Source organism: Gadus macrocephalus, chromosome 21 (assembly GCF_031168955.1).
Source record: "Gadus macrocephalus chromosome 21, ASM3116895v1".
In the NCBI taxonomy this organism is placed as follows: domain Eukaryota; kingdom Metazoa; phylum Chordata; class Actinopteri; order Gadiformes; family Gadidae; genus Gadus; species Gadus macrocephalus.
The window spans coordinates 7,848,137-7,873,373 of NC_082402.1; the positions used below are offsets into that span (position 1 = coordinate 7,848,137).

The 25,237-nt window shown below is 45.6% G+C and overlaps 2 protein-coding genes across 5 annotated transcripts; both read right to left on the bottom strand.

The window, feature by feature from the left end:
* Positions 1–2,015: 2,015 nt before the first annotated feature.
* Positions 2,016–13,529, bottom strand: gtf2a1 (general transcription factor IIA, 1). 4 transcript variants are annotated; one of them, XM_060042309.1, is made up of 11 exons: positions 13,332–13,529; positions 11,860–11,961; positions 11,085–11,241; positions 10,736–10,783; positions 10,225–10,289; positions 9,105–9,180; positions 8,487–8,611; positions 6,885–6,989; positions 5,433–5,765; positions 5,209–5,298; positions 2,016–4,463 (listed from the first exon to the last, which is right to left on the bottom strand). In XM_060042309.1, the coding sequence occupies exons 1-11, from the start codon at positions 13,359–13,361 to the stop codon at positions 4,356–4,358; spliced, it is 1,239 nt and encodes a 412-aa protein (XP_059898292.1). In that variant the 5' UTR covers positions 13,362–13,529; the 3' UTR covers positions 2,016–4,355. The 4 variants fall into 4 exon arrangements, with proteins under 4 accessions (XP_059898292.1, XP_059898291.1, XP_059898294.1 ...); XM_060042308.1 differs by having other exon boundaries at positions 8,469–8,611; XM_060042311.1 differs by lacking the exon at positions 10,736–10,783.
* A 1,716-nt stretch (positions 13,530–15,245) lies between these two features.
* Positions 15,246–23,021, bottom strand: LOC132450327 (forkhead box protein N3-like; the record flags this gene model as incomplete). The annotated part of the gene is made up of 2 exons (XM_060042408.1): positions 15,246–20,280; positions 22,573–23,021. Coding segments are annotated over 2 exons (1,062 nt in total), but the record flags the coding sequence as incomplete, so codon positions are not given.
* Between the last annotated feature and the right edge of the window lie 2,216 nt (positions 23,022–25,237).

Genomic DNA, 25,237 nt, shown 5'->3' on the forward strand with positions numbered 1-25,237 from the left:
GCCAGACTGGGCCGTGTGATGTTTGGGCTTGGGGCTAGTCAAGATAGGGGTGTACCGGTACCTGGGTTCGATCCCTGTTGTTCGCAGTATTAGCCTGTGATGGCCTCCATGAGCAGTGTCTTAACCCCCTAACCACTATGACCGCCTCAAATGACTAAATATAAAGAGTCAATAATATTGCTCTACTCCAATGATTGCTCATGTAGCTGAACTGAAGAAGGGGGAGGAAGAAACCACCAGAGGCGGTGGGAAAGGGGAGCCGGGAGGCCAACCACGTGAGGTGTTCCAGCCCTGAGATCAGCACACAGCTCCTTTACAAGGCTCCTACGTTTTTTGCCAAATCAACCCAGGCAATCCATTCATCCGTCCAGATTTCGGCACCACTGTCAACACACAGCATCCCTGATTTCACAGGGTCATGGAGCATGTTGGCCCCCATGCCCACTAGACTCGAACCACTGCCCTTCAGGGATCAAGTCCCTCTTATTTGGTGTCCGACTCGAGGAGCTCTCAGGTGGTCAGTGGAGCCAACACCTGAACGCTTGATAATGAAAACAAGAAGTCCTCAGGCAGGTCCTAAAAAAAACATACAAAAACTAGCAAACAAATCTACCTTTCTTTATAGAGCTCTGTACGGTCACTTTTGAAGTGCAGGTGTTACTTCTGTTTTCAGCTTTTCCCTCACAACTGATAACGTTTGGACCATTCAAAGTTGAACTACCAATATCTCAAACACACCAAGGCATGCGTTACTCTCTATATTTATTCTGCGTAGAGCAGGGGTCCATGGTGGGATGAGAGCGTTGTTGCGGTGAGAGAAGGTGACCTCAGAATTGGAGAGGATGTGACAGTCACTTCTTAAATTACAAAGCAGTCCCCAGTGCTGGCTGAGGTTATAATATAATTACATTTTAAATAAATCAACCAAAAAAAGCTAACTCTCTCGAGCCCTAAATCGACAAATTCAACTCTACTTCAACTATAAACTTAATGTGGGCAGTGGACTAGGTAGGTGTCAAGCTATTATGAGAATTATGGTAATTAAAATCATTATTACTATGTTCATGTCTATTTCCCCAAGAACCCACCAACTGTTAAATATACTCAAGACTTAAAAAGGCAACAGAGGCCAAAAAAATAACAGGCCAAAAGAAATACAGGAAATAAGGAATGACCATTAGAAAAGAATAAAGACCCCTTTGTCCGATAGACCTGCAAGAATTCACATTTTTTAAACGGGAGACCCTTGACTTGTGACTGGCTGGGACTCTTACGGAGCAAAGCTGTGTTACTAATGGGACATACTTTGTCGGTTACACAGGTGCACACAAAACCAGGCAGTGTTTATGAGTCAGACAGAAAACCAACGGGGGCTCGTAAAAATAACCAAGAAAAGGGAAAATAAAAGCGTAGGCCTAATGGTTCCTCGGACGTCTTTTGTCTTTTGAGTGGCCAAGGAGGGCATAGGAGACAAAAAATATACGCATGAACACAAGGGGCTACTTCACCTGAAGTAGCTTGAGATCTGGCCGTCCTCTAGTGGAGAGAGGAGTATCTGTTGAGACATAAAGCAACATCGGGCTGACGTCTGACTCCTACCCGGCTCCCAGTTACCATCAAGGGCCCGAAAGCACCTGCGGTTAGAGGCCTGGCGAGAACGACTGGCAGTGCCAGGCCTTTGTCTCGCTCGCTAACCTGAAGGAAACGGAGGGTTTTAGTACAGGAGAGTGGGTGGCAAAGGTGCAAAAAACTAAACAGCTCAGTGTTCTTGTACTGAATACCTTATAGAACGCATCTAAATTTAGATACAAACTTTTACCGTTTAGTAAAGATGCTTTTACCCGAAGCAAAGACGCTCGTCAAAAAGGAGCCAATGGGCGTTTAGGATGCCCGTCGGGGGACTGAATACGAGGGGGTTCAAACCCCTAAACCTTGTAGTGAGACGTACGCACCCAATGTCATTAAGATTCACATTTATTTCAAATGTTCACACCAAAATAAAAATAGGCAAAAAATAAGCATCAGTGCATTTTTTTTATTCAACCGTATAGCAAAACAAAAAAAAAGTCTAAACACCTCCTTCTATAAAGCGCTTTTCCAAGTTACGATGTCCGTGAATACAAACAATCATTTATTGAATAATAATAAAAAATTAACAGTAAAAGAAGCAGATACATTTTCTGAACAATTATTTGAACAGCAGTTGGAACAAACACAGACAATGTGGAGCAAGAGTGAAAAGCAGAGGATACATCGTAAGAGACAGTAAAAGCTCATATACTATGAATATCGCAAAAATGCCTCAACAAAAATCCATAGTATAAAAAGGCACACATAAGAAACATTAGGGGCTGGGAGTTGAAAAGGAAATATCAGCAAATATTGAACGGTTACATATTTCAGTGATGTGTGCAAAAGCCCAAATTCAAGTTTTTAACCGATTTTTACTTGAGTTATATTCGGGTTTTTTTTTACCAGTGTTCTACCCCAGAATGTATTTAACCTTGCCTTGGCACTTTAAATGTGTTGATTAGTGACGATGGACCATCCACAATGGATTTGAGTTCAGCAAAAAAACAAAACAGTCAAAGAGTAACATGTTTGGAGTTATTTGTTGTACAGTCTTGACTTAGAAAGTAGAAAGTTTCAACAGTTTTTTTGCATAACAATATGCTGATTGGTTATAATATCGTTTTTTGATCCAGTATTTGTGCATTCCTAGAGTCTAGGCTATTTCTTCAACAAAGCATACTACTCTAAACCACACACGTTTAGCAAACAACCATTTAACCCGAAAATGCAACAATTTACCCCCAAAAAAACCACATTACCCTATCTCAAATCATTCCACCGGGGGGGGGGGGGGGGGGGGGGGGGGGACGACGACGACGACGACAATAAACAACAAAAAAAAAGCTTTTAACTCGAATTTGATAGAAAAACATTTGATTTTAAAAAACATGTTTAAAATGTAAAACAAAAAAGAAAACTGTGTGGGAGAGCTAGATAAGAGGAAATCGTGTGAAACCAGCTCCAAAACAAGGAACACTTATGATGTAAGAGCACTGTTTGGTGCAGGTTAGCAACCCCTTTGCAAGCACAACCTCTGATGAGCTTTCAGGAGCAAATAGAAAAAACGAAGAAAGAAAAACAGCCGTTGGTGAGCTCTGACCTTACAGACTGGGATTGGGGTGAGGAGGAGGTCGCCTCGAGGGACTTACTCTTCTGGGTGGGGAAGGGACGGTGAGGACACAACACACAAACCCAACACACCTTCAGTTGAGCACTCGGGCACCCAAGGGTACACACACACACACACACACACACACACACACGCACACGCTTATTTGAGCACACTGTGGCTATGAGCAACCTCGAATGACTTCACGACACACCATTTGACTGTACAGTGCAAATTAGACGGATGGAAAAGTGGGTTTTAAGAGCAAGAAAGACCAATCAGAAGATTTATTTTGGACTAGTAAGTTTGATTTTGTACAGTTGATTATCGTTTGTTTTTTCTCCCATGAGGCCAGAAGCCTGGGGAAAACACATCGACGACAACTGTTCATTTTTGGGGGGGATTTAGCATCAAGTAGATAATAGAAAAAAATATATATACTTCACACAATTGGTTATTCTACTATTAATATTAATTTTTTGCTTTAATACCCTTCATCAAAAATAGCTCTAAAAGTACTTAAAATATGGTTGTCAATGAACATTGGAAGAATGGAACATTTTAAAGTTGATGAATTGTTGGAAATGTGGATTCACTCCGAGGACACCAACTATAATGCCCTCCAAACAGTTGATCCCGGCCGCTAAAAAAGAAAAGAAAGGCAGCAATTTTTTTTTACCGGTGGACCCAAAAGGTCATCAGATGAGAGCGAAGATTCCCAGGAGAATTAGCATAGGCTCTTTCAGGGCGCCGCAACCGATCGATGGCGGGGCGGGGTGGGGAGGGGAGGGGGAGTGACCTTGGCACACTGCGCCAGTAAGCTACTTCACGGATGTGATGGGAAATCAATTTGGACAAGAATCTCAGGAGGAGGAGGCGGCCTGAAAAGAGGACGACTAAAATAAAATAACATGAATCCTGTCCGTTCCCGGACGGCCTCGGCCTCTCGTCCCACAAGGCTTGAAGGTCTGCTCGGTACTGCACTTCACCGGCTCAGACTTTAGTTCAGTATCTTTTTCAAACCCGGACTCCTGAAGTAGATCTGGTTGCTCGGACACCGGTTCCGGGGGGGTAGCCCGGCGGGGGCGCGTCACCGGAAAAGAGGAGTTCCAAAGTTTGGCTCTCTAGGTTGATCAAGAGCGCATTGTTTCTTCTCCGTGCGGTCGCCGTTCCTTCACCACTCTGCGTCTCCGATAGCCTTGGAGAACACATAGTCTTTGCCGTTGAGGTTCATGATTCCGTCCTTCAGGTGGAACTTCCACTTGTTCTTGCTTCTGTGGATCTGGGGGGGTACGAATGGTTTGGGGTTAGAGGTGGATACTCACACCATGGTTTCCCACAGCACTTTATAGCTTAGGCGGCCACCTAAGCCTGCTGCCTTAACCATGTCGTGAAGATAAATAATATTATATATATATATATATATAGTAAATATATAGTAAATATTATACTATAGTATAAAGTAATTCATGCACTCTGTATCAAGAAAGACTTGCGGAACAGGCTGCAGGGCAACAGTCTGACAGCCTGCATGAAAATAAGAATAAATGGTCCACCTGTAAAAGAGTGTACCCCCCCGGTCAGACAACACTCCCCGTCTCCCGCCAAAACCAACCACCTTAACCGACACATTATCTGTGGGAAAACCCCATGTGTCTAAAGTCCAACAACTTGCGTCTCCCTCATTTTTGTTGAAGAAGAGCTTGGTCTGACTCTCTACATGAGCATCGAGTGTTTGAACCACCAAACTCTCCTCAAAGCAAGGGGTCGCTCACAAAGCGTTGCACAAGACTGGAGAAGCAGTCAAATCATCAACACAAGGGCATACGTGTGAGGATGTTGGGGATAAAAGTGTGACTGCTTCAGGAACGTAGATCTTGCTTAAAGAACATAAGGTTTTGTCAAAAGGGTCAAGGGTGACCATTACCACATGAGTAGTACATAATAGGAGTACTTTCAGCAACCCTCAGTGGTATTCGCACTTGCTTAATGACTCCGCTACGGGTGCAGGCGTGTGTGGTTCTGACCTTGTCATACTGGCACACAACTACATTCTCTGTGTCAAACAGCTCCTGGTCCTCTTCGTCGCTCACATCGTCTTCACTGTTCAGCGGCTCCTGAGAATGGGATGGGGGGGGGGGACATGGTCATCACAGACTGTCTCTACACTTCAATATCTACCACTCTGTTCACGCATGCATCAAAATGGTTTAGTTTCGGCCCGCCGGGTGGCGGTCACATGATCCCGTACCTCTTCCACCTGCCCGTCCTCCCCTCCGTCCTTTTCCTTCTCCTCCTCTTCGTCCTCGTCGTACTCCTCCTCCTCCTCCTCGTCTTCCTCCGAGGAGGTGTCCCCCGGCCCGTCCACCTGCAGCATCATGGGAGGCTGCTGGGGCTGCTGCTGCTGCTGGGTGACCTGCGCTACCGCCCCCTGGACCTGCTGCACCTGTTGCACTTGCTGGACTTGCTGCACCTGCTGGACTTGCTGCACCTGCTGCACCTGCTGGATCTGTTGGACCTGCTGGATCTGCTGCACCTGTCCCGTGGGCACCTGGCCCGGCTGGGAGGCCATGGCCTGCATCACCTGGCAGGAAGGAGGACGAGGACATCATGAGAACAGGGTTTGATGTGAGGAAAGGAAGCAAAAAAGAAAGGAGAGAGAGAGTGTAGACTACAAAATAAACAACAAAAACAAAAATGGTGTCCCCTCCCTCTCTGCTCCCTCTCTATGATTCTCCGACGTGGACAGCATTGCTTTCAGGCGCATGTCAATGTCACTTAACAGAGGTTCTCTAACATTAACATTAACTAACCCTAACCCATAATCCCTTTCTCCTCCATGTCGTCTACTTCAGATTGATGTGGAAGTGGAAGAACCAGAGACGTTGAAAAAGCTGACGCAGACATTTGAGATCCATAATATCGTCTGGAGGCGCACACAGCTTTTGGTCGTGATAATATATATTATATAGATATCTTTGTATAATATGATATTATTTCGATGTAGAGCTCCAGGACTCCCGCCGGAGCACCCGGAGTGTCCTAGAATATTTACAGGACACGGCAAAAAGCTGTGTGCGCCTCGTCATTGCGATACATCCACTGTAAACACGAGTGCATGGTACCGTGGCCGCAAGCTGCCCAGGGCCACACCCCCACCCCTCACATTGACCCGCCTCTAAACAAAAACAGCACGTTTGAGGGAAGCTCATTGTAGGACTGGCTCATAGTGGCTGTTATTCTGCACCACGGCGGAATTTCTTGAACGTCTTCAAATACTGTATTAAGGGCCCACTAACACCTATATATACGCATCCATAAAGTAGCATGCCATGGGACCTTTAAGTGGCTTGTGCAGAAGCAGGCGCAGTTAACCCGGGACAAATACTCTCGCAGCACACTTTACTCACTTTTTGCCGATGGATGGCTAAGCCTTACTAACAACCTCACCTTTTCTTCTGTTTTCTTCTGCTCTCTCTCTTAAAAAATCTGGATTCTTGCCTAAAGCAACTTCACCGATACAGACTATACATTGTCATATATCAAATATAAAACAACCTTAATGATACAAAGACTAAAGACTAGTGCCTTATCATCTATTGTACTTCGACCTTGATATACACAAAAGTGATCTACTGTTTTTTTTATATATGATATTAATGCCTATATCCATTAATATGATATCAATGCCTTTATCCAGTACCTGCTGGTTCCCCTGGACCTTGTTCCCGGAGGCGAGGACCAGCTGCTGGGGCTGGATGATGACCCCCGTCTGCTGGGGTAGAGCTCCCTGCATCGGAGCGAGGACCTGGGCACACGGACCACAAGGTACACTTAACATTCACCTCTGAGTGTACAGTGTCTCCGCACCCAGGAGGGTACAGACAACCGTCTATAAGGACCAGAGCACTGACTCCCTGTGAAGACATGTTCTATTGACTACGCTACCTTTTGCATTTTTTTTTTGACTTATTTAAACTAAATGTGGCGAGAAATGAGGGTGGGCGATTGTGTAATGAGGATCACTTTCATAATCAGCATCCCTCCCTGAATGTAATCTTGGGTTGGTGGGCATGCATCACAATGAAAATGACTGCATTTATTTTCTTGCATTGAACACTTATTTGGAAAAAGTAATCTTCTACACAATTATGAATCGAGTTAAACAGAGCATTACCATTCAGGCTCGTCGCTCGTTAGAATAATAAACTAAACGCTGATTTGCATATAAACAACTATTCAAATGAGGTTGTTGCACACTGATTCTGTTGACAGCCATTAAAACCTAATCAAAATGGAGTTCACTTCTAGCTTTTATTTTCACACTATTTTTCAATATGAAATGTAAACCTATCAATTCCCTTTGTTTTGGCACATAGCACTGAATTTTGTGTTCACTAACCAAAAATAAAACGCACGATTAATTAAATATAACTCTTTAGCTCCCCCTAATGACCAGATATAAATAACACCTGTGCGCCTTCTCCCTGCACCAATAGACACACTGGAAGAGCCACCCAGCACCTAAATCTGTCCCTACAGTCACCTCCTGATATAGGAGGTTACAAGTGAGTGACCCCTGTTTGGTCTTGCGCAAAGTAGCAGTGAATGCTTTGCAGGGGAAAAACGTATACACGGGACCAATGAAAGATGAAAAATGTCTTACAAAGGCTGTTCGCAAATAAGAAAAGTTTTGATCATTAACAGACGTCTAACTTTCAGAAATGACTTCATCCACTTTTTCTCAATCCCTGCCCCCCCCCCCACCCCCCCCATCACTCACATACTCTGCCCGTAGTCAATAAAGCTTAAACTGACTTTTTTTTAAACCAAGCCTGAGAACATAGTAGCTGGGCATGCATCACTGATGAAGTAGTCCCGTCTTGCTCAAATTAACTTGCAAAGCCTTTACATCGGTTCAGCGTGCCGACAGCTCTCTCTGTCAGCCGTGAGGACAGCCCAGACAACAGCCTAACCTTTCCCCGATCCCTGAACACACTCCAGGCCCTGATATAATCAACACGTTCCAACATTTGCATTTAAAACTTTAAACCCGAAAAACCTTAATCCCTACTAAGCCGCAAATAAACTGCCCTCCTTTAAGACTCATTGCTTCCCAGGGGCTTCATGTGAACACCACACCATAATCACCCAACGTATCCCTCCACCCCCACCACCACCACCACCCGAGCTCCAGAGAGGCTGGCTGTGCTGCACCAGACCGGGAAGGGGTGGAGGAGTAGGAGTAGAAGGAGGAGCGGAAGGAGAGGGGCGCTGCTTGACCTACCTGCGTGATGGGGCGTACCTGCTGAATCACAGGGGCCTGGACACCACCCGGCTGCATCTGCTGCTGCAGGAGGATCTGCTGCTGGGGCTGCTGGATGATGTACTGGGCTCCGTTAGGGGCACGCACCACCTGTAGGATCTGGCCTGATGTAGGCGGGGCGGGGGAGGGGGTTGTTCATTATCTGGGATTTATTACTACTGTAATAGCCCATGGTTGTAAGGGTGCATGTTTTATGACAGACTGGACCAATAAATCAACTTCCTTTGTAGGAAGTGGTTGGATACGTCGTATATTATCAGAAACACTTTCTGTGGAGGAAGTGGAACCACTTAAGGCTACTATTCAGCACTATGTGCTGGAACACTGGCTATGACGTGGATCGGACCACCATCTTAAAGGAGCGCTGTCAAGCTCGACTTGTTTCTAAAATGGCTGCATAAATATCTGTGTTGTGACAGAAATCACGATCTTAAACAATGACTGTAGACAAAAACAATTGTGGAAAAGTCAGACCACTGGCATTGAGTGCTCCATAGGTCGGACTGGGAAAACTCTGAGTAGTCCAACTTTCTGCGATTATTTTTCACGAAAAGGGATTTGAGTGTGGGAAACAGGACAGGGGCTGGAGTTTCTTACCTTGGCTTGTGATGAGCTGCTGGTAAGGGGTGACTCCAGTGGGCAGGGCAAGGGTTGCTGCAGTTGCTGCTGCACTCTAGTGGAGGAACAGGGAACAGACACAGGTTTACACACGTCCTCACCCTACCCGTTTGATTTATCCTAATCTGAATTCTGGGTCTCTACGGCTCTTTTATGTTGTTATGAAGATCCAATTAAAAGGGGAATCCATAAATATATATTTCAGCAAGGTTTTTATAAGCCGTGTTAACATAAGGCATGAATGAATAAATCGAAGTTTGTTTAAGCATAAGAAAAAACTATCACTATCAGGGAAAGAGTTCCCTCGGTTTGAGCTTGAAGAGGACTTTTTGAAACACCAAGTACTGCGTGGGAACAAGAAACTGAATAAAGCAGATGGGCTTTTGCATGTCATCAACGACCAGATGTGAATTCTGACTTCCACAGATGGAAAAACGTACGGGCAAAGACAAAAGCAATGAAACAATAGTGAGTGAGTGAGTGAGTGAGTGAGTGAGTGAGTGAGTGAGTGAGTGAGTGAGAGAGAGAGAGAGAGAGTGTGTGTGTGTGTGTGTGTGTGTGTCGAGGCGGAAAATGAATGTTCCGTCGGTGTGTCTACGATGAGACAGTAAAGCCTTGTTCACACTCTTGTCTATATATGTGCAGTAATCCTCTTTAAAACTTTAAGTCTTGTGTGAGGTTCATCATTTCTTAAAGACCCCACTCCCCCAGCACACATTTTCCATCATAATCCCCCCCCCTCCCTGGAGGATACACTGACGGCACCGTGGAACAGCATCTCACTTCCACAATATGACATGTACAACGTTATGTTAGCACAGGACAGTGTGTTAGCGGGAGGGGAATGTGATTAAATCCTAATTTCCCGTCTGGGATTAATAAAAGTAAATCTCATTTTATCCTGTCGGATACGATAGGGAAGCGCCAGGAGTGACAAAACGTGCTTGTTCAGCTGTCGGGAAAGTTAACCAGACCAGCTTACTATGTCAAATGACCTAACCACGTCCCAAGGCTCTGTTGCGCATGCAAGAGCATCCCTGGATGGATGGCTGAATGTGGTGAAGCCTTGAATATGAAACCTGAGCGGCGTTTAGCTCACCATGCCGGTAGCACTCATATGCTGGAGGATCTTGGGATCCTGAACAATGACTTGCTGCTGGGGAGCTGCAGGCAGAGACAGAAAGACAACAATGATACATGATCAATATAGGATCAATATGTGATGAAGCACTCCTGCGGTGCAACAGATAACAATTACAGTTGACCGTAGGCGGTTGTAACATGAAGGTTCTTATAAATATAAACCTAAATAAACAGGTTCAATTCCCTGCCGTCATCCACCTTTTGCAAACCCCCCCACTCGCCATCGCTCGGCCATGATTCTGCGTTGCCATGGAAACCAACAATCAATCTTGTCTGGCCGGTTGGTCGCTGTGTTGCTAGCGTGGGTGGGATAGGGGGTGGACTGAGAACCTGGCGACCAGACTTGAGTGGCTAGAGTGGCGTGGGCAGGCAGGGCACGCCGCGTTGGGTGGGTGGGCTGACTGCGTAGGGCTTTGGACGGACGAGCACAGGGTATGTAGATAGGTGTGGTTATTACTATTACGAACCATGGTAGGCGTGTGGGTTGAGTTTGTGAGGGTGGGTAGGCAGTCGGGCTGTATGATGAAAAAAACGATAACGTGATTATTTTGCTCAATATTGTCATCATTAATTGTGATTAACAGATTATTTTGATAGAATTTGCCACCCTGGCAACCACATCGCATTTCTCCCCATCAAACATTTAGTGGTAGTGAGCTCTGTGTGGTAGGGCTGAGACTGCAGCTGGGGTCTGCCTAGCATCAGTAGGACTGACGACTGACTGGTGTGGGTGGGTGGGTTGAGTTGCTGAGCTAGGGCTGTGGTCCCACTGTGTCGGAGGGAGCGGCGGCTGGACGGTCAGCGCTGCGTTCTGACCTTGCTGCTGCAGCGGCTGGAGCATGTGTTTGGCGGCGGCGGGCTGGGAGGCCTGCTGGGCCTGCTGCTGGGCCTGCTGCGTGGCCTGCAGCGCCGCCTGCTCCTCCGTGTGGAAGCCCTCCACCGCCTTGGACTGCATCAGCTTGTTCTCCCAGAGCTGGGGGCGGAGCCAAAGGGTGCAGACACAGCATAGGAGAGGGGCGTGTGAGCGACGAACACAAGGATGCACCAAAGCGCAGGCGCCTCAATAACAGGAACCACTCCCTGGAAGTCGGCTGGCCGTCAACACTACACTGGTGTCCGATTTAAGGCAGGATGTTTGTGGAGCGTGGCCTTTAGTGGTCAACAGCGTACCATACTAAGCAGTATCGATTGCCATTCACGTTGGAAGATTAGGGTAAAACTGGCCTTTGAATGTTGTTATTAACACATTCACAGGGCTCTATGAATCCGCTTCCGTACATAGAGTTTCACAACAATTACATCGATGAGCCAGTGAACATATGTGCATTGCACAACATTAAGTGATGAGCATTAATCGCTTAGAGATTAGTAGTATTTTGCTTATGGCTACGAATCGTTAGGCGGTCTGTTCGTATGCACGCAACTTTTAATGAGACCTTTCAAAATATTTTATTCTCGGCCTCATTTGTAAATCGCTTGGATAAAGGGTAATCTAGAATGCTTTGTGCCTGCTAAATGACTGAATGTCAGTGTGACTGCAAGTGTGTTTGTGATTGTGAGCAGAATGTGGGAGGGGGTTAAGTAGAATTACCGTTTTCAATTCCAGCAACACCTGTTCGTCCACCCCCTCATCCAGGAACAGCTCTCTCACTTCGTTGATCACATCCTCGATCACGCCCCGATACAGTTTAGGCTGAGGAGGATTAGGGTAGATAAAAGACACACATTCGATCAGACAGAAATAGAATGAGAAAAGAGAGTACTTTCCCATGCGACAGAAATCATTAATCAATATTACGTACATATTATGGCACGAGTTTTATACATATTATATTACAATATTATATGCAGTTCAGAAATTTACACACAATTTTAATATTTTCGAAAATATTAATTTCTAATCCACATCAATAAACACAAGATTCAATATCTTGTGTTTAGTCTTATATCATTTATATTGTATTATATCTAACTGGATGAATTTGTTGCGACGTGCCCATGTTAATGGACAATCCACACAAAACAAACTGCCTGTTTGCAAGAAACTAAAGCGAATCAACTGATAAAGTTAACATTTCGGTGCGCGCTTTGCATTGCACCCCCAACACATAATCTGCTGGACTGCATTTGTCCGCGGCGACTGCGTTCTAACCCTCCCCCTTGGTGCTCCTGCACTATTTAAGGCCGTCTGTCGTTTATATGGAGAGCCTGTGACGTAGCACCGAGTAGCACCTTCCCATCCCGGCCAGTCTATATTAGAGAGCCAATATGGCCGTATATAACCAGCGCGCCGAGGGGAGGAGGGCCAGAACCGGAGAGCTGTACTGGGGAGGCCATTTTACGGGGCGGCAAACCGACCGGTCGTCGCGTACATAATGTACAAATACGGGGCGATGGTGGCGGCTATTTGGATATTTTTTTTGCCTATTATGGTTGATAAGGTTCAACCCTTTATAATCGTAATGCTAGGGGCAGTTTATCGTTGGAGTGAAATGGGTAAATAACGTGGAAAAGCCCGCTGAACCAGCCGTCTGCTCATGGAATGGTGGACAATGAGGTGCTCTGCGAAGCGAGTGACACTGCCGAAACGACTGCTGAAAACCATTTCCAGAAATTATTTATTTGCAGTGAATGAAAATGTGCTTGACGTACATCTGGAGAATCGTGTTAGTTAATGTAATAGATTTCGCCAATTGAAGTTACTCCTTGCTGCCTCTTCTAAAAAAAATAAAGCAATGACAAGCTGGATATGCAAGACTGAACACTTGGTCCCATTTGTTGCAAATCAACTAAAAGAGACTTTAAAAGCTTCAATCTAAAACACTTAGGCTACTAAATATCCAAAGTGGATTTCAAATGGTCGACATACCTTATATTTCTGATCAATTGTTTTTACCTAGTAAATGTCGAATTGGTTCAACATGTTTTAATCACGCTTATTTTAGATGTCAAAGTGTTCGAAAGTGTACGTCCCTACTACTTCACAATAAAAGGTCCTCCACAATTTTTCAGTACAACTTTTACCCCCAATCCTCCCACTGTCCTTTAGAGATTGATCCTTACCACTGGGTTCGAGTTAGCCGAGCTCGCCATTATACGCGTAGTGTAAAAACCACACAAGAAATAGGCGAGAAATAAGAGCCAAAAATAACAAAAATACTTTAAAACAACTGGGAACGGTCTCTAAAAGTAGCCGGCATCACTTTTTGTAAATAAAACACAGTTTTAGTCGGTCTTATTTACAATCCCGGGCCGAGTTCCCAGCCGTCCTTCGTCTGTCGACGTCCTCCTTTATATACTGAGCTATGGAGCTGCGAGTGCGCGAGACATAGGGCAGGGACAACCAACGGGCAACGCGAGACTTGGTGCGGGAATTCTTGTAACGTTAGACTCACTCGCTGGGAAATGTAGTTTATATGCAACTTCATAGAAAACCTTTATATTTCAAATTGCTTTATGCGACACTAAATTAAGGGTTTGTTTTAGATCATACACATAGGTCTAGTTTAAACATCGATCTATCTGCCACACAAAGGCCTACTACATTTCAGTCTGTCTGACAAGAGCTTTCGTTTAAAAATTGGTTTTGTAATATCCTTTCATGTTTAAAACATTGTCTTCCCATATCTGTCTAGTTATATTTATCTGAGCCGTGGGGCCTGTCCTCTACGATGTGTAGGTAGCCTACATATAAGCGTTCAGTTCAGCGTAGTAACTTCGTTTTTCCAGAAGAGAGCGATCACATCCCACACAGGAAATACAGTGGAACAAAAACATTTGAAGATATATTTTTGTTTCCCCTCCATGGCATGGATAGTAGGTCATATTTATCTCCATGTATAAGAAAACGAGTAAATCATAACACATACTTGAATAATTGCATAGGCTATGCCCATTGTCTGTCCCAAATGCACCCTCAAAAATGTGAAAGGAACATTTCCATAAAGTCTTTGTAATAAATTAAAGCTGACAGGCGAATGCGACTGCCACTTCTGTCTCCATGGAAACTTGCCTCCGTGGATATGAATGATATTGACCATAGAACCACTGCGCCTTGCATCAATTTGATTAATGCGACTCTCTAAAATGTTATGTATGTGTCACCACCAGCGAAATAATTTAATTTCAGTTATTGACAGGAATTTAAAGGCCCACCTGACATTATATTAATGCACCATTCGCGCGTAACCCAATTTCCAGTCCCAGTGGAGCAAAACAACAAATAGTAGGTAGGCTACGAATGATAGTTGTGTGACATAAAGTTTTCTCTATGCCCTATATTTGCCCATGCATCCATATTCAAAAAACAAAAAGACCGTAACATCAATTACATTGTGTGCTAACAAACGAACGCACATATAAACTGTAATCCCCCCCCCCCCCTAAAGATGCACAGAATACACACTTTCCTCTCCTCCCTTCCTTTCTTTGCGGTAGTTGCATAGCAACAGAGGAGCCGCTGCGAGCTCCAGTGGTGCTGGTGGTGGGAGCTCGCGCTGATTAAGCCTGTCTTGGCTTCAATTATGAATGGACTTCCAGCGACGCACGCGTCTCAAAATGGCAACGCGCAGACTGATAAGGCATTAACAAACTCTCCAGTGCACCTATCTTGTTTACCACTTTCCCGAGGGCAACGAGTCTACTCGCTGTGACTTTCATCAGAAGCGTTTGGATGGAAATGATTAGAGAGACTGAATTATTAAAGTCATTGGAAAAAGAGCCGATAAAAGCCCTTGTTGATGGGAATGCGTGAGGTTAATGGTTGGGGTCAAGCTTTGAAAATAAACTGATGACCACGCATGTCTTAGAAACTCAATTCTTTGCCATTATATGCAGGTAACAATGTCTTTGACCTTTTGATATTGACGTGTGGTCTGGTAGCTATGAGCCAATATGCAGGAATCGTTTATGATCCCTGTGTATGTGTGAGTGTGAGTGTGTGTATGTGTGTTTCAGGAACATAGGAGCAAAACCTCATTTTACAACTTATATATTTTTTTATTATTGCAACCAACTGGAAGACAATACATCACATGAACATCATTGTAGTTTTTTTCAGAAAAATGAAAAAACAAAATAAAACAAAACCCACATTTATTCATTTTTTGCCACGGTTTTTTGGACAATGTTGATATTTACATAGATGACATTGTTTTAAATCGTTCTTTGGCAATGTGATTGCACAAAAAGGATAGAATCCAACATTTACTGAGAGAAAAACTTGACGTTTGGGAGCACTCATGCCGCACTTCGTCAAGGACCAATGATAGTGTTGTGATTTGACATCTCTAACCTATGGCTTTCAGTACCCATCTTACGTTGTCTCTGAAAAAAGAAAAGAATGGCAGTATTGTAGATTGAGAACAAAACGCGGGGAAAAAAAGGAAAATAATAAAATAATAAAAGAACAAAGAAACAGTTGGCAACCGATTTGTAGAATGCTGCACTATGTGATTGGCAGGTTTTAAAATAAAGTAATCACTGAGTGGCTTTCAGGCAGGGACGTGGATTATTCTCTCTCTCTCTGGTTTTCTATTTCCCCCTTTCTTTATGTTGATCTGTTTATCCAACAGACAGTTATGGATCGGGTTCACTTGTGGGCTGAGAACATAGAGGGGCATTGCAACGCTACCGGCTAAAAGCAACACACACACCCACACACACACTCACTCACACACACACACACACACACACACACACACACCTTGACATGCCCCTTGCCAGCACATGACAAGACAGTATTAGTCACCGCTAAACAGTGCATGGTCGGCGGAAAACACACAATGGCTGCTTGCTTGACCTGGGATGCAGGGGGCGGGGGGCGTGTGTACTCAGAGAGACACTAGACAGAGGAGGGAAGCCATTCAACATGGGACACTGACAGTGTCGGCCTCCTCCAGACACCTTAGTTGTTGTGGGTCCCTTGGGTAGCAAGTGACGCATGTTACAGATGGTAAAGGACTGTACCAAGTTGGGACAGGACACGCAGGGGTCGGGGTGGTAGTGGCAGAGGAGGACTGTAGCAACTGGGACAGGGCATGCAGGGGGGTAGGAGGTCTGCATCTGCGTCCCTATAGCATCTGCTCTGCTCAGAACAGGTTCAGTTTCTTTCCCCACTCGGGCATCAAGGTCGTTTCACCACAATATCACTTCTTTATCCATGGCCACTGCGTTTTTTTCTGTAAGTGGTCTTCTGAAAAGAGGGGGACGTTTTTATGGGTTTATTCATAGTCGTTATACTACCGGCACAGGGGGGGTTGAAACGTATCCATTTTGACAGCGGGGGTCTAACTACAGCTCCTCTGCATTTTAAACGTAGTGCGTTTTCAATTACTAGAGCTACGACACATAAAAATCGAGTGAACCATGTGACCTTTAACAGAGCCACTGGACATGGCAAGCCGATGGTGTGCAGTACATTGTGTTGTAAATGTTTTAAACGGCCACACAGGAAATCATATCTGTTAAAAAAATTCAGGCATCAATAAGAAATAAAACCTATCTTTTTCATAAAAGTCGTTTCTCTCATCTTTCCTTTTTGCTCTTCTTTCCGTTTAAATTTTTTTTTTCTTTCTTTCCGGAAGCCTTTTTTTTCTCCCAGGAGACCACGGAGAGTTTGTCTCCTACGTCAAAAGTTTCATACATTGACACTGAATGAAGCTGGCAGTAAATTAAAGACAATTGTACATTTGACATAAAGTAGGAAAATAAAATGATGACAACCACGACGACAATACTGTTATAAATAAAAGACAAGAAATGTCGGCGACATTTCGGCAACGTGACAACAGAGGTATTTAGGACGGGCAGGCAAGCAGGCACAATGTTAAAAAGTTACATTTGCTCATGTTAAACTCTACATAAATAACACTATTGCATTCCTGTAATACTACACAGGCGGAGACCTTCACTTTGCGTTGCCAATAGTTGTACAATTATCGTTAGTTGACAGCGTTAGTATTTTGATACTAACCTTTTGATTGTGTTGTGTTAGTAAACGGATGACCATAAGCGTGCCAACTCTTATAAAACAGGTCAACGCTCCCCCAAAAACACCCAGCTTTAACCCTGGTTTAAGGCCCTGTTGCATTGTGGAACATTGTGCACTCTATAAAAGGGAAGCTCAAATTATTCTGCAATGTTACTATTCAACGTAATTCAACAAGTTGTGGAAGTGTCGGATATCAGGCTTTAAACCAAACAAAACTCAATTTAGGCACTTTGCAACGTACTAGTTTATTTTTGGGGTTCCGTTTTGTAATTCCTCACTCATTGAGGAACTGATGATTTATGATCACGTAACCATATTCATTTCGTTCCCACACCAAAATACCAAAATACCAATCTTCTATGGATGCTAGTATTAAAGGTATGCAATAGTCTATTCACATACACAAGTTCAAAAGCGAACAAGCTTACACTTTAAAGGGCATGTGTTTGGGGACAGGCTAACTCACACGTACACTAGACCAAGACCATATTTTTTTGAAGTAATGCAGGAATCGACACTGAAACACTATCGCTGTTCAGACGTAAGAAGTCTGAGCCAATGTCCAGGAGGTGACTGGGATGGCCTGGCCATGGCAACAAGAGGTGGCCTTAGCAACGAGAAATGAATAAAGCCCTGGAACGGCCGGGCTCTCCATTTCACAACGGCCTACACAAGCACCCCCTCCCTGAAAATGTGTCTTTGTAAGCCCATTCATAAAATACACATTAATAAAAAGACTCAACAAAAAATCTGAATTAAACTTAAAACATAATTAAGGATATGACAATTGGCGGCAAAACATTTTTTTTAAACTTTCCTCTAGGATTAAGGTTTATATGAAAATAAGTCATGCTTCATGCTAAATACATTGTTTATCTTACATGATCTTTGAATAAAAAACATTTGCTGTTTCATCTTATTTACAAGCACCCATGCAATGTAACTGAGAAAGTCCTGCAGGTCAAATTGCTTCAATTAAGAAAGGAAAAAAATAAAATATTTTCTAACCTTTTTACAAAGTCGTCCACCTGGGGAACAAATTGCTTATATCTTGATGAGCGTAGAGTAAAGTGTGGGGGGGGGGGGGCGGGAGGTGAGGGGAAGGTAAACTTATGCAAAACACAAATCTAAACTCACATTTGGATGTAGTATATGAAGAGCAGCGGACAACATGGACGACGGATGGGGCTGACGGTGGGTACCGCCGGGTCGCTAAACGTCTACAGTCTATGAGGCGGGGAGAGTGGGGTGAGGAGGGAAGTTCTCGGGATGTCATGTATATGAACAACACCAAGAAGATGACGATGGAGTAATTGGCTCTTACCCGGCGCCTTATCCATCTTTATAATGATAAACATGACTATGTCAGCATCTATTTTTTTTCTTCATTTTTATATTTTCTATAATATAACTATTTTAAATACTATGAGTGCTCTTGAAATAAAAACCATGTCTTCACCATTGTTGTTGTTGTTGTTTGTTTTTCGTGTTTTCTTTAGGTAAGGGACGTAAAATAACGTGAGGTGCATGGATATATCACATCGGGTTTTCACAATTATTCGGACAAGTAACTTCATTCGTGTTGCTCTATCTCGCGGACTCTCGGTTAAGTCTTTTTCCCCCTCTTTTTTTATTTTCTTAGCTCTCCTATCGGCTACATGAAGCAACCTGGTCACTTATTCTTTGGCACATTCTCACATTTGTGCTCTTGGATCGGAAAGAGTGATGCTAGTGACCAGCCAAGGACTGTTCTGTGTTTATATTGTAATATATATCTATATCTATGTATATATATATATTCTCTTAATTTAATACATTTGTCTCATTGGCTGAGCCTCTTTGCTAGCATCACCGATTGCTACAGGTTTACACGCAGGAACGAACGACACATGACGAAAACGACCGTCTTTCTCGACGTATATAAACATATACGCACCGCGACGAGAATCCATCTTGATGTCCCACTCAGACCTCCCCTACCCTCCCAAAAATGTTGTGACAAGACATATTTTGTTTATGGCTTTCATCTCCTTTTTAAACAACAAAAACAACAAAGATGTGATGAGACGCACGATCGTTAATGTTAGTGTTGCTGAACATGTAGGAAAACAGAGATTTTTCATATTGCCACAAATAAGTAGGATTCACCTAATGCCCTGCAGATAGTTAGAGAGGGAGATGAGAAACGTCCATCCAGACTAATGCTTTAGCCACACCACCTGTAGGCCCGCGCCCGTGCACGTGAAACCTTGTGTGTGTGTGTGTGTGTGTGTGTGTGTGTGTGTCTCAGTCTGTGTGTGCGAGTGTGTGTTTGTGCCGGATTGACCCAACGTAATGTACTTCTAAAATAGGCGTGTTTCTCCATGTCCGTGCGCCTCCTCCTCCTCCTCCTCCTCCTCCTCCTCCTCTTAGTTCCTCAGTGTCTCCTTCTGCTCCTTCTGGCCCTTGGCAGTGCGGTTCGTGATGTTGTTGAGGCAGGCGCGGACGCCCGCCAGGTGCAGCAGCGACCCCGCCGCCTCCTTCATCTCCTCGTCGTCGCTCTCCACGGGCATGGCCGCCACCATGGCCGCCGCCGTGGCCGCCCGCCGCTTCTTCAGCGGCAGCGTGTCGCCCACCCCCCGCAGCCGGTTCTTAGTCCAGGGCAGGCTGCCCCCCGCCGTCGAGCCCGCCGTCGCCCCCGCCCCGGCGCCCGCCCCCGAACCGCGTCTCTGCGCCCGCAGGGGCTGCTGGGTGAGGAAGGTGGCGGCCGTCGCGGCGACGTGCAGGTCCAGCGGGACCTCCCGCGGCTCGGGTTTCACCTCCTCGGCGCCGATCTCCACGGCGATGATGTCGTCGTCGTTGAAGTCCTCGTCCAGCGGGGAGCAGTGCGAGGAGGCCTCGCCCTCGCCCTCGCCCTCGTCCTGCGAGGAGGAGCAGGAGCGGCTGGGGGACTTGGCCGTGCTGTAGGTGTGGTCGTCCTGGGCGTCCTCGTCACCCGACTGGCTGTCCTCGGCGCGGGCCGTGTAGTCGCCCAGCACCGACCTGTGGGGGGTAGCGGATGGGAACGGCGGTGTTTATTTATTCAACCAAACTATTTTAAACATCAGTGAGTGCCCTTGAAATAGAAACATGTCCTCAGCCTTGCCTTGCCTGGTGTTTGTGTATGGGTGTGTGTGTGTGTGTGTGTGTGTGTGTGGGTGTGTGTGTGTGAGTGTGTGTGTGTGCGTGTGGGTGTGTGTGTATGTGTGTGTGTGTGTGTGTGTGGGTGTGTGTGTGTGTGTGTGAGTGTGTGTGTGTGCGTGTGTGTGTGTGCGTGTGTGTGTGTGCGTGTGGGTGTGTGTGTGTGTGTGGTGCAGGGATTTGTCCAGTGACTTCAATGTCTTAGTGACATAACTGGCATGCAAATAATGTTCTTTATGTGCGGTTGTATGTTGTTTATTGTACGTTTCATTGTATTTTATTGTATCATTATAAATGAAGGTTATATATTGTAAAACCCATCCCTATGGTCCGATCGACTGTATTGTAGCTTATACTCTCCAGTTGCACCGTCACGTTTTGTATACAGAGCTTTTACTATTATCCACTGGGACACAAGTGATGCGGTCCATAGTAAGCAGGACGCAAATGATGAGCAAAAAAAACAAGAGATGCTAATCCATTTTACCCAGATAACGTGCATAGTGGCACAGTCATACCTCTGGAAGGCAAGATTATTTTAGGAACAAATCAATTACTTATAGCAAATAAGCCTAATTTACACCGACTTGTCATTAGGGAAACTGTTAACAGATCGCCATCCAAATCGGTCACACATTGCAGAATTGGTTACAGGTCACATGTTAGTGTCACATTTATCTGTTACAGTATCGTATACATGAATATCATCCATTACAGTGTCATGTATACATAAATGTTATCGTATGTCCATGAATATTATCCTTTACACTGTCGTATATCATTTATTTGAATGTTATCCTGTACAGTATCGTACATATACATGAATGTGGTCCTGTCTAGTATCGGTTATACATGCATGTTATCCTGTATAGTATCGCATACATGAATGTTAACTCAGTAAGGCATTAGTGCATGTAGTAGGTGTGTTCTGACACCATATAAATCAAATGGAATAGTTGGGGGGGTGGGGGGGGGGGGGGGGGGGGGCTCTCCACCTCCTCTATCCCAGGGGATGATGTTCTTGCTCTGGGAAGGGAGAGGTAAAGGTGGTGGTGGTGGTGCCGGGGGTTGGCATGGTGATATTCGTAAAGAGAAAAAGTATGCAGCCATGGCGGTGTTCAAATATGCACAGCATATCTTCAGAGAGAGAAAGGGAGTGAGGGAGAGAGAGAGGGAGAGAGGGAGAGACGGAGCGAGAGAGGGAGTGAGAGAGGGAGTGAGAAAAGCAGAGAGAAGAAGAGCGAGGGTAAGAGAGAGGGAGAGAGAAGGAGAGGGAGAGAGAGGGAGTGAGGGGAAAAGAGAGGGAGAGGGAGACAGAGGGAGGGAGATAGAAAGGGAGAAAGAGGGGGAGATGGAAGGTGCGAGCAGGAGTAAGAGGGAGCAAGGGGAGGACTCGAGGAGAGAGAGAGAGCGAGGGAGAGACAGATGCGGAGGGGGGATGTTTAATTTATCACACGGTGTGCCCCATCATGTTCCCAGGCAGATGTGATAGATGTACGTGTCCGTGCACGCTCCCTGTGTTCTGCCGCCAGCCGAGGGGGCATCCTGCTAACGCTAATAAACTTTGGAGTTTGAGTCTGTTTGGGAGTGTGTTTGCGTGTGTGTGTTTGTGTGTGTGTGTGTGTGTGTGTACGTGTGTGTGTGTGGATGCGTGTCTAGGTGTGTGTGTGCGTGTGCGTGCGTGAATGTGGGAAGGTGAGTGTGCGTGTGTGTCTGTGTAAGACTGTGTGTGTGTGTGTATGGGTGCAGGTGTTCCCGTGTATGTGTGTGTATATGTTTGTGTGTGTGTGTGTGTGTGTGTGTGTGTGTGTGTGTGTGTGTGTGTGTCCGTGTGTGTAAGTATGTGTGCAGGTGTGTGTGTGTTTCCATGTTTGCAGGCATTACATAAACACACCTGGATTATATGTCCCAAGTCAAAGGAAATGTCGAACCCCTTTGTTTGACTTTCAAACACAAAAAGACTTGACAATGCTCCCTATACATGGTGTGTCTGTGAGTGCGTTTATGTGTGTGTGTTTGGTGACTAGGTGTGCGATGCGTCTGTGTGTTTGAAGTGTGAGTCGGAGACCTTTCTTTACGAGGTGCGTTGGTGGATCAAAAAGAAAAGAAAAACTAAACAGATGTTGATATCGTCTGGGGTCAAAGTTCACTGACCTTATGGTGGTGGTTCTGCTGCCGACAGGGCTCACGGGCAGGGGTCGTATTACGGGAAACAACCCCTGGTTCCTCACACGGGCACCATTCTGGATCACACTTCGGGGAGCTAGAGGGAGAGAGAGAGAGAGAGAAAGAGCAGACACAGGTGTTACACAAAGTCTATTGAGTAAAGGGCCTGAACGTAAACACGAGAGAGAGAGAGAGAGAGAGAGAGAGAGAGAGAGAGAGAGAGAGAGAGAGAGAGAGAGAGAGAGAGAGAAGGAAGAGGGGGGGGGGGGGGAGGAAATCAGGACGAAAGGACAGAAGGGAGGAAGGGAAGGAAGGAAGGACGTGCCCCAGTCCGATCTCGCCCCGTGACCACAGGAGGGCCGGCCGAGCGCTTCACCGATCGGGGGGGGGGGGGAGAAGTCCGACAGGGCAATGTTGATGACCGAGGCGTGGTTCAATTGAGCGGGAATGCGTCATAAACGGGTTAAGGCCGCTGCAAATCATCGAATTAGCAACGACCGCGGGGCCCGCTAAGTTCAGACGGCCGCACTCTGCCCAGCGCCGGGCCTACAGCGGGGGGGGGTGGAGTCCTGACAACACCCTTGGCCTCAGGAGCCTGGACCTCCGTCCAGAGCTCAGAACCACCGGCCTGGAACCAACTCACTGACTCCCTGACTCACTACCCTTCCACTGCACTCATAGCACAAACACTGAAGCGTGCTGCAGAATCAGGCTCAGATGAATTCTGTCAAGTTTCAGGTTTAAAAAATGAATAGACGCATGAAGAGAGCATCTTTATTTGACTGTTTAGTCATGTCGCTGGCGTTTTTGTCTGTAGACTTGTATGCAACTATAAAATGGATTTATTTCATAGTACTAATAATCCGAAATATTGTCTGCTGTTATTATTGATGTTATAGTGCTTCCAAACATTTAAACAAATACAACAAGACCAATGCTGTTGTCCAAAGTGACGTACTTATTCAGATCAATGTCATTAGGAGCAGCTAGGGTCATGTGGACATTGGGGGTAAAAAGATTGATTTATTGATATACGCCTCTGAAATAAAATCAGAAATTCATCTCCTGTTTCAGACCGCAAGTAGTTCAAGTAAAAACATCTGAAAAATTGGGAATTCTTCCACGTGACGGGAAAACATTTTTTCACGTGTGCAAATAGTCAGCCAACTGCCCTAGATCCAGCAAGGCAGAGTAGGCCTGCATTAGTTTCCCGAGAGGGAAATTCCTACCACATATGTGTAATGTTCGGTACACCATTACGCTGGGTGATGGATTTCAGAAGCCGAACTGGAACACTCCGTACCGTGTCTTGGTCAAACCTCCACCACTCTCACGACTTCTGTTTACTCAGGAGTGAAGAAACACGAGTGAAACAAAAGGAGAGGAGAGAAGAGAAGGGAAGAGAGGGAGAAGAGAGAAAGTGAGAGGAAGGAAGACGAGAGAAGAGATAGAAGAGAGAAGAGAGGAGAGAGGGAGCGAGGAGAGAAGAGGGGAGAGAGGAGAGAGGAGAGGGGGAGTGAAGAGGGGAGAGAGGAGAGAGTAGAGAGAAGAGGAGAAAAATAAGCCAATGGAGAAATGAAGAAAAATAGATACTTAGAGAACAATAGAGTAGGAGAGAAAGAAACACAGCGAAGAGAAAGAAAGGGAAGACGAGAAAAGACGAGAAAGTGGAGGAGAACGGAAGAGGTGATTGTTTACAAGTGCAAAAGCCAAAGTTATTTAGGGCTGGCTGCTCACCACAGCCACTCACAGAAACAGCTGTCATCTTACGTTGTGGGCTCCTTGCAGATGGTGACCTACGTTGCGATGTCTGAAGCTTAAATGTTTTCCAAACACAAACCACTTGCGACCGAGAAAAACCTCGATGCTACACACGCCATAGACGTGAGAAACTGTATAAGTTGTGCAGTGTAGTGTACTTTTAAAGCTGTGTAGACTACAAGTTTTGTGGATTTGTGTACTGAGGAGTTTTGCAGCGTCGTGCTGACTTGTGTAGTGTAGTCTAAAGTTGTGTGGCAAAGTGTAGAGTTGTGTCGTGTAGAGGTGTGTAGTGTCAAGTGTGCAGAGTAGAGTAGTGTAGTCTGAACCTGTTTAGCGTAGTATAGAGTTGTGTAGAGTAGAGCAGTCTGTTCTAAACCTGTGTGGCATAGTGTAGTACGAGTTGTGTCGCGTGGGGTTGTGTCGAGTGGTGCGCTGCACAGGAGTGTGTGTGTGTCGTTTTGATGTAATGACCAGACATGTTGGACCACTTCAAACGACCTGGACAGATCAGAGGCAGCGGTCCTGATCTGTCGTGTGCGTAACCTGCAGTGCGAGCACCACCTCAGGGGGGGGTGAGGACTACGAGAGGGGAGGACCCCATCAAGAGGAGCTGGAGTAGGCTGCTTCACCATGTGATCTGGATCTGCAGTCTGTGCGTCTTCCTGCCTCCCTGCCTGCCTGCCTGTCTGCCTGTCTGCCTGCCTGCCTGCCTGCCTGCCTGTCTGCCTGCCTGCCTGCCTGCCTGCCTGTCTGCACGTCTGCCTGCCTGCCTGTCTGTCTTTCCACAGTAATCAGTTGTGCTTTCCATAACCTTATAAGTAAATCTTGGTGCACAGTGCACTCTTTGTAATCTTGATCACCGCATGCTGCCGTGCACGCGTGTTTGTGTGTG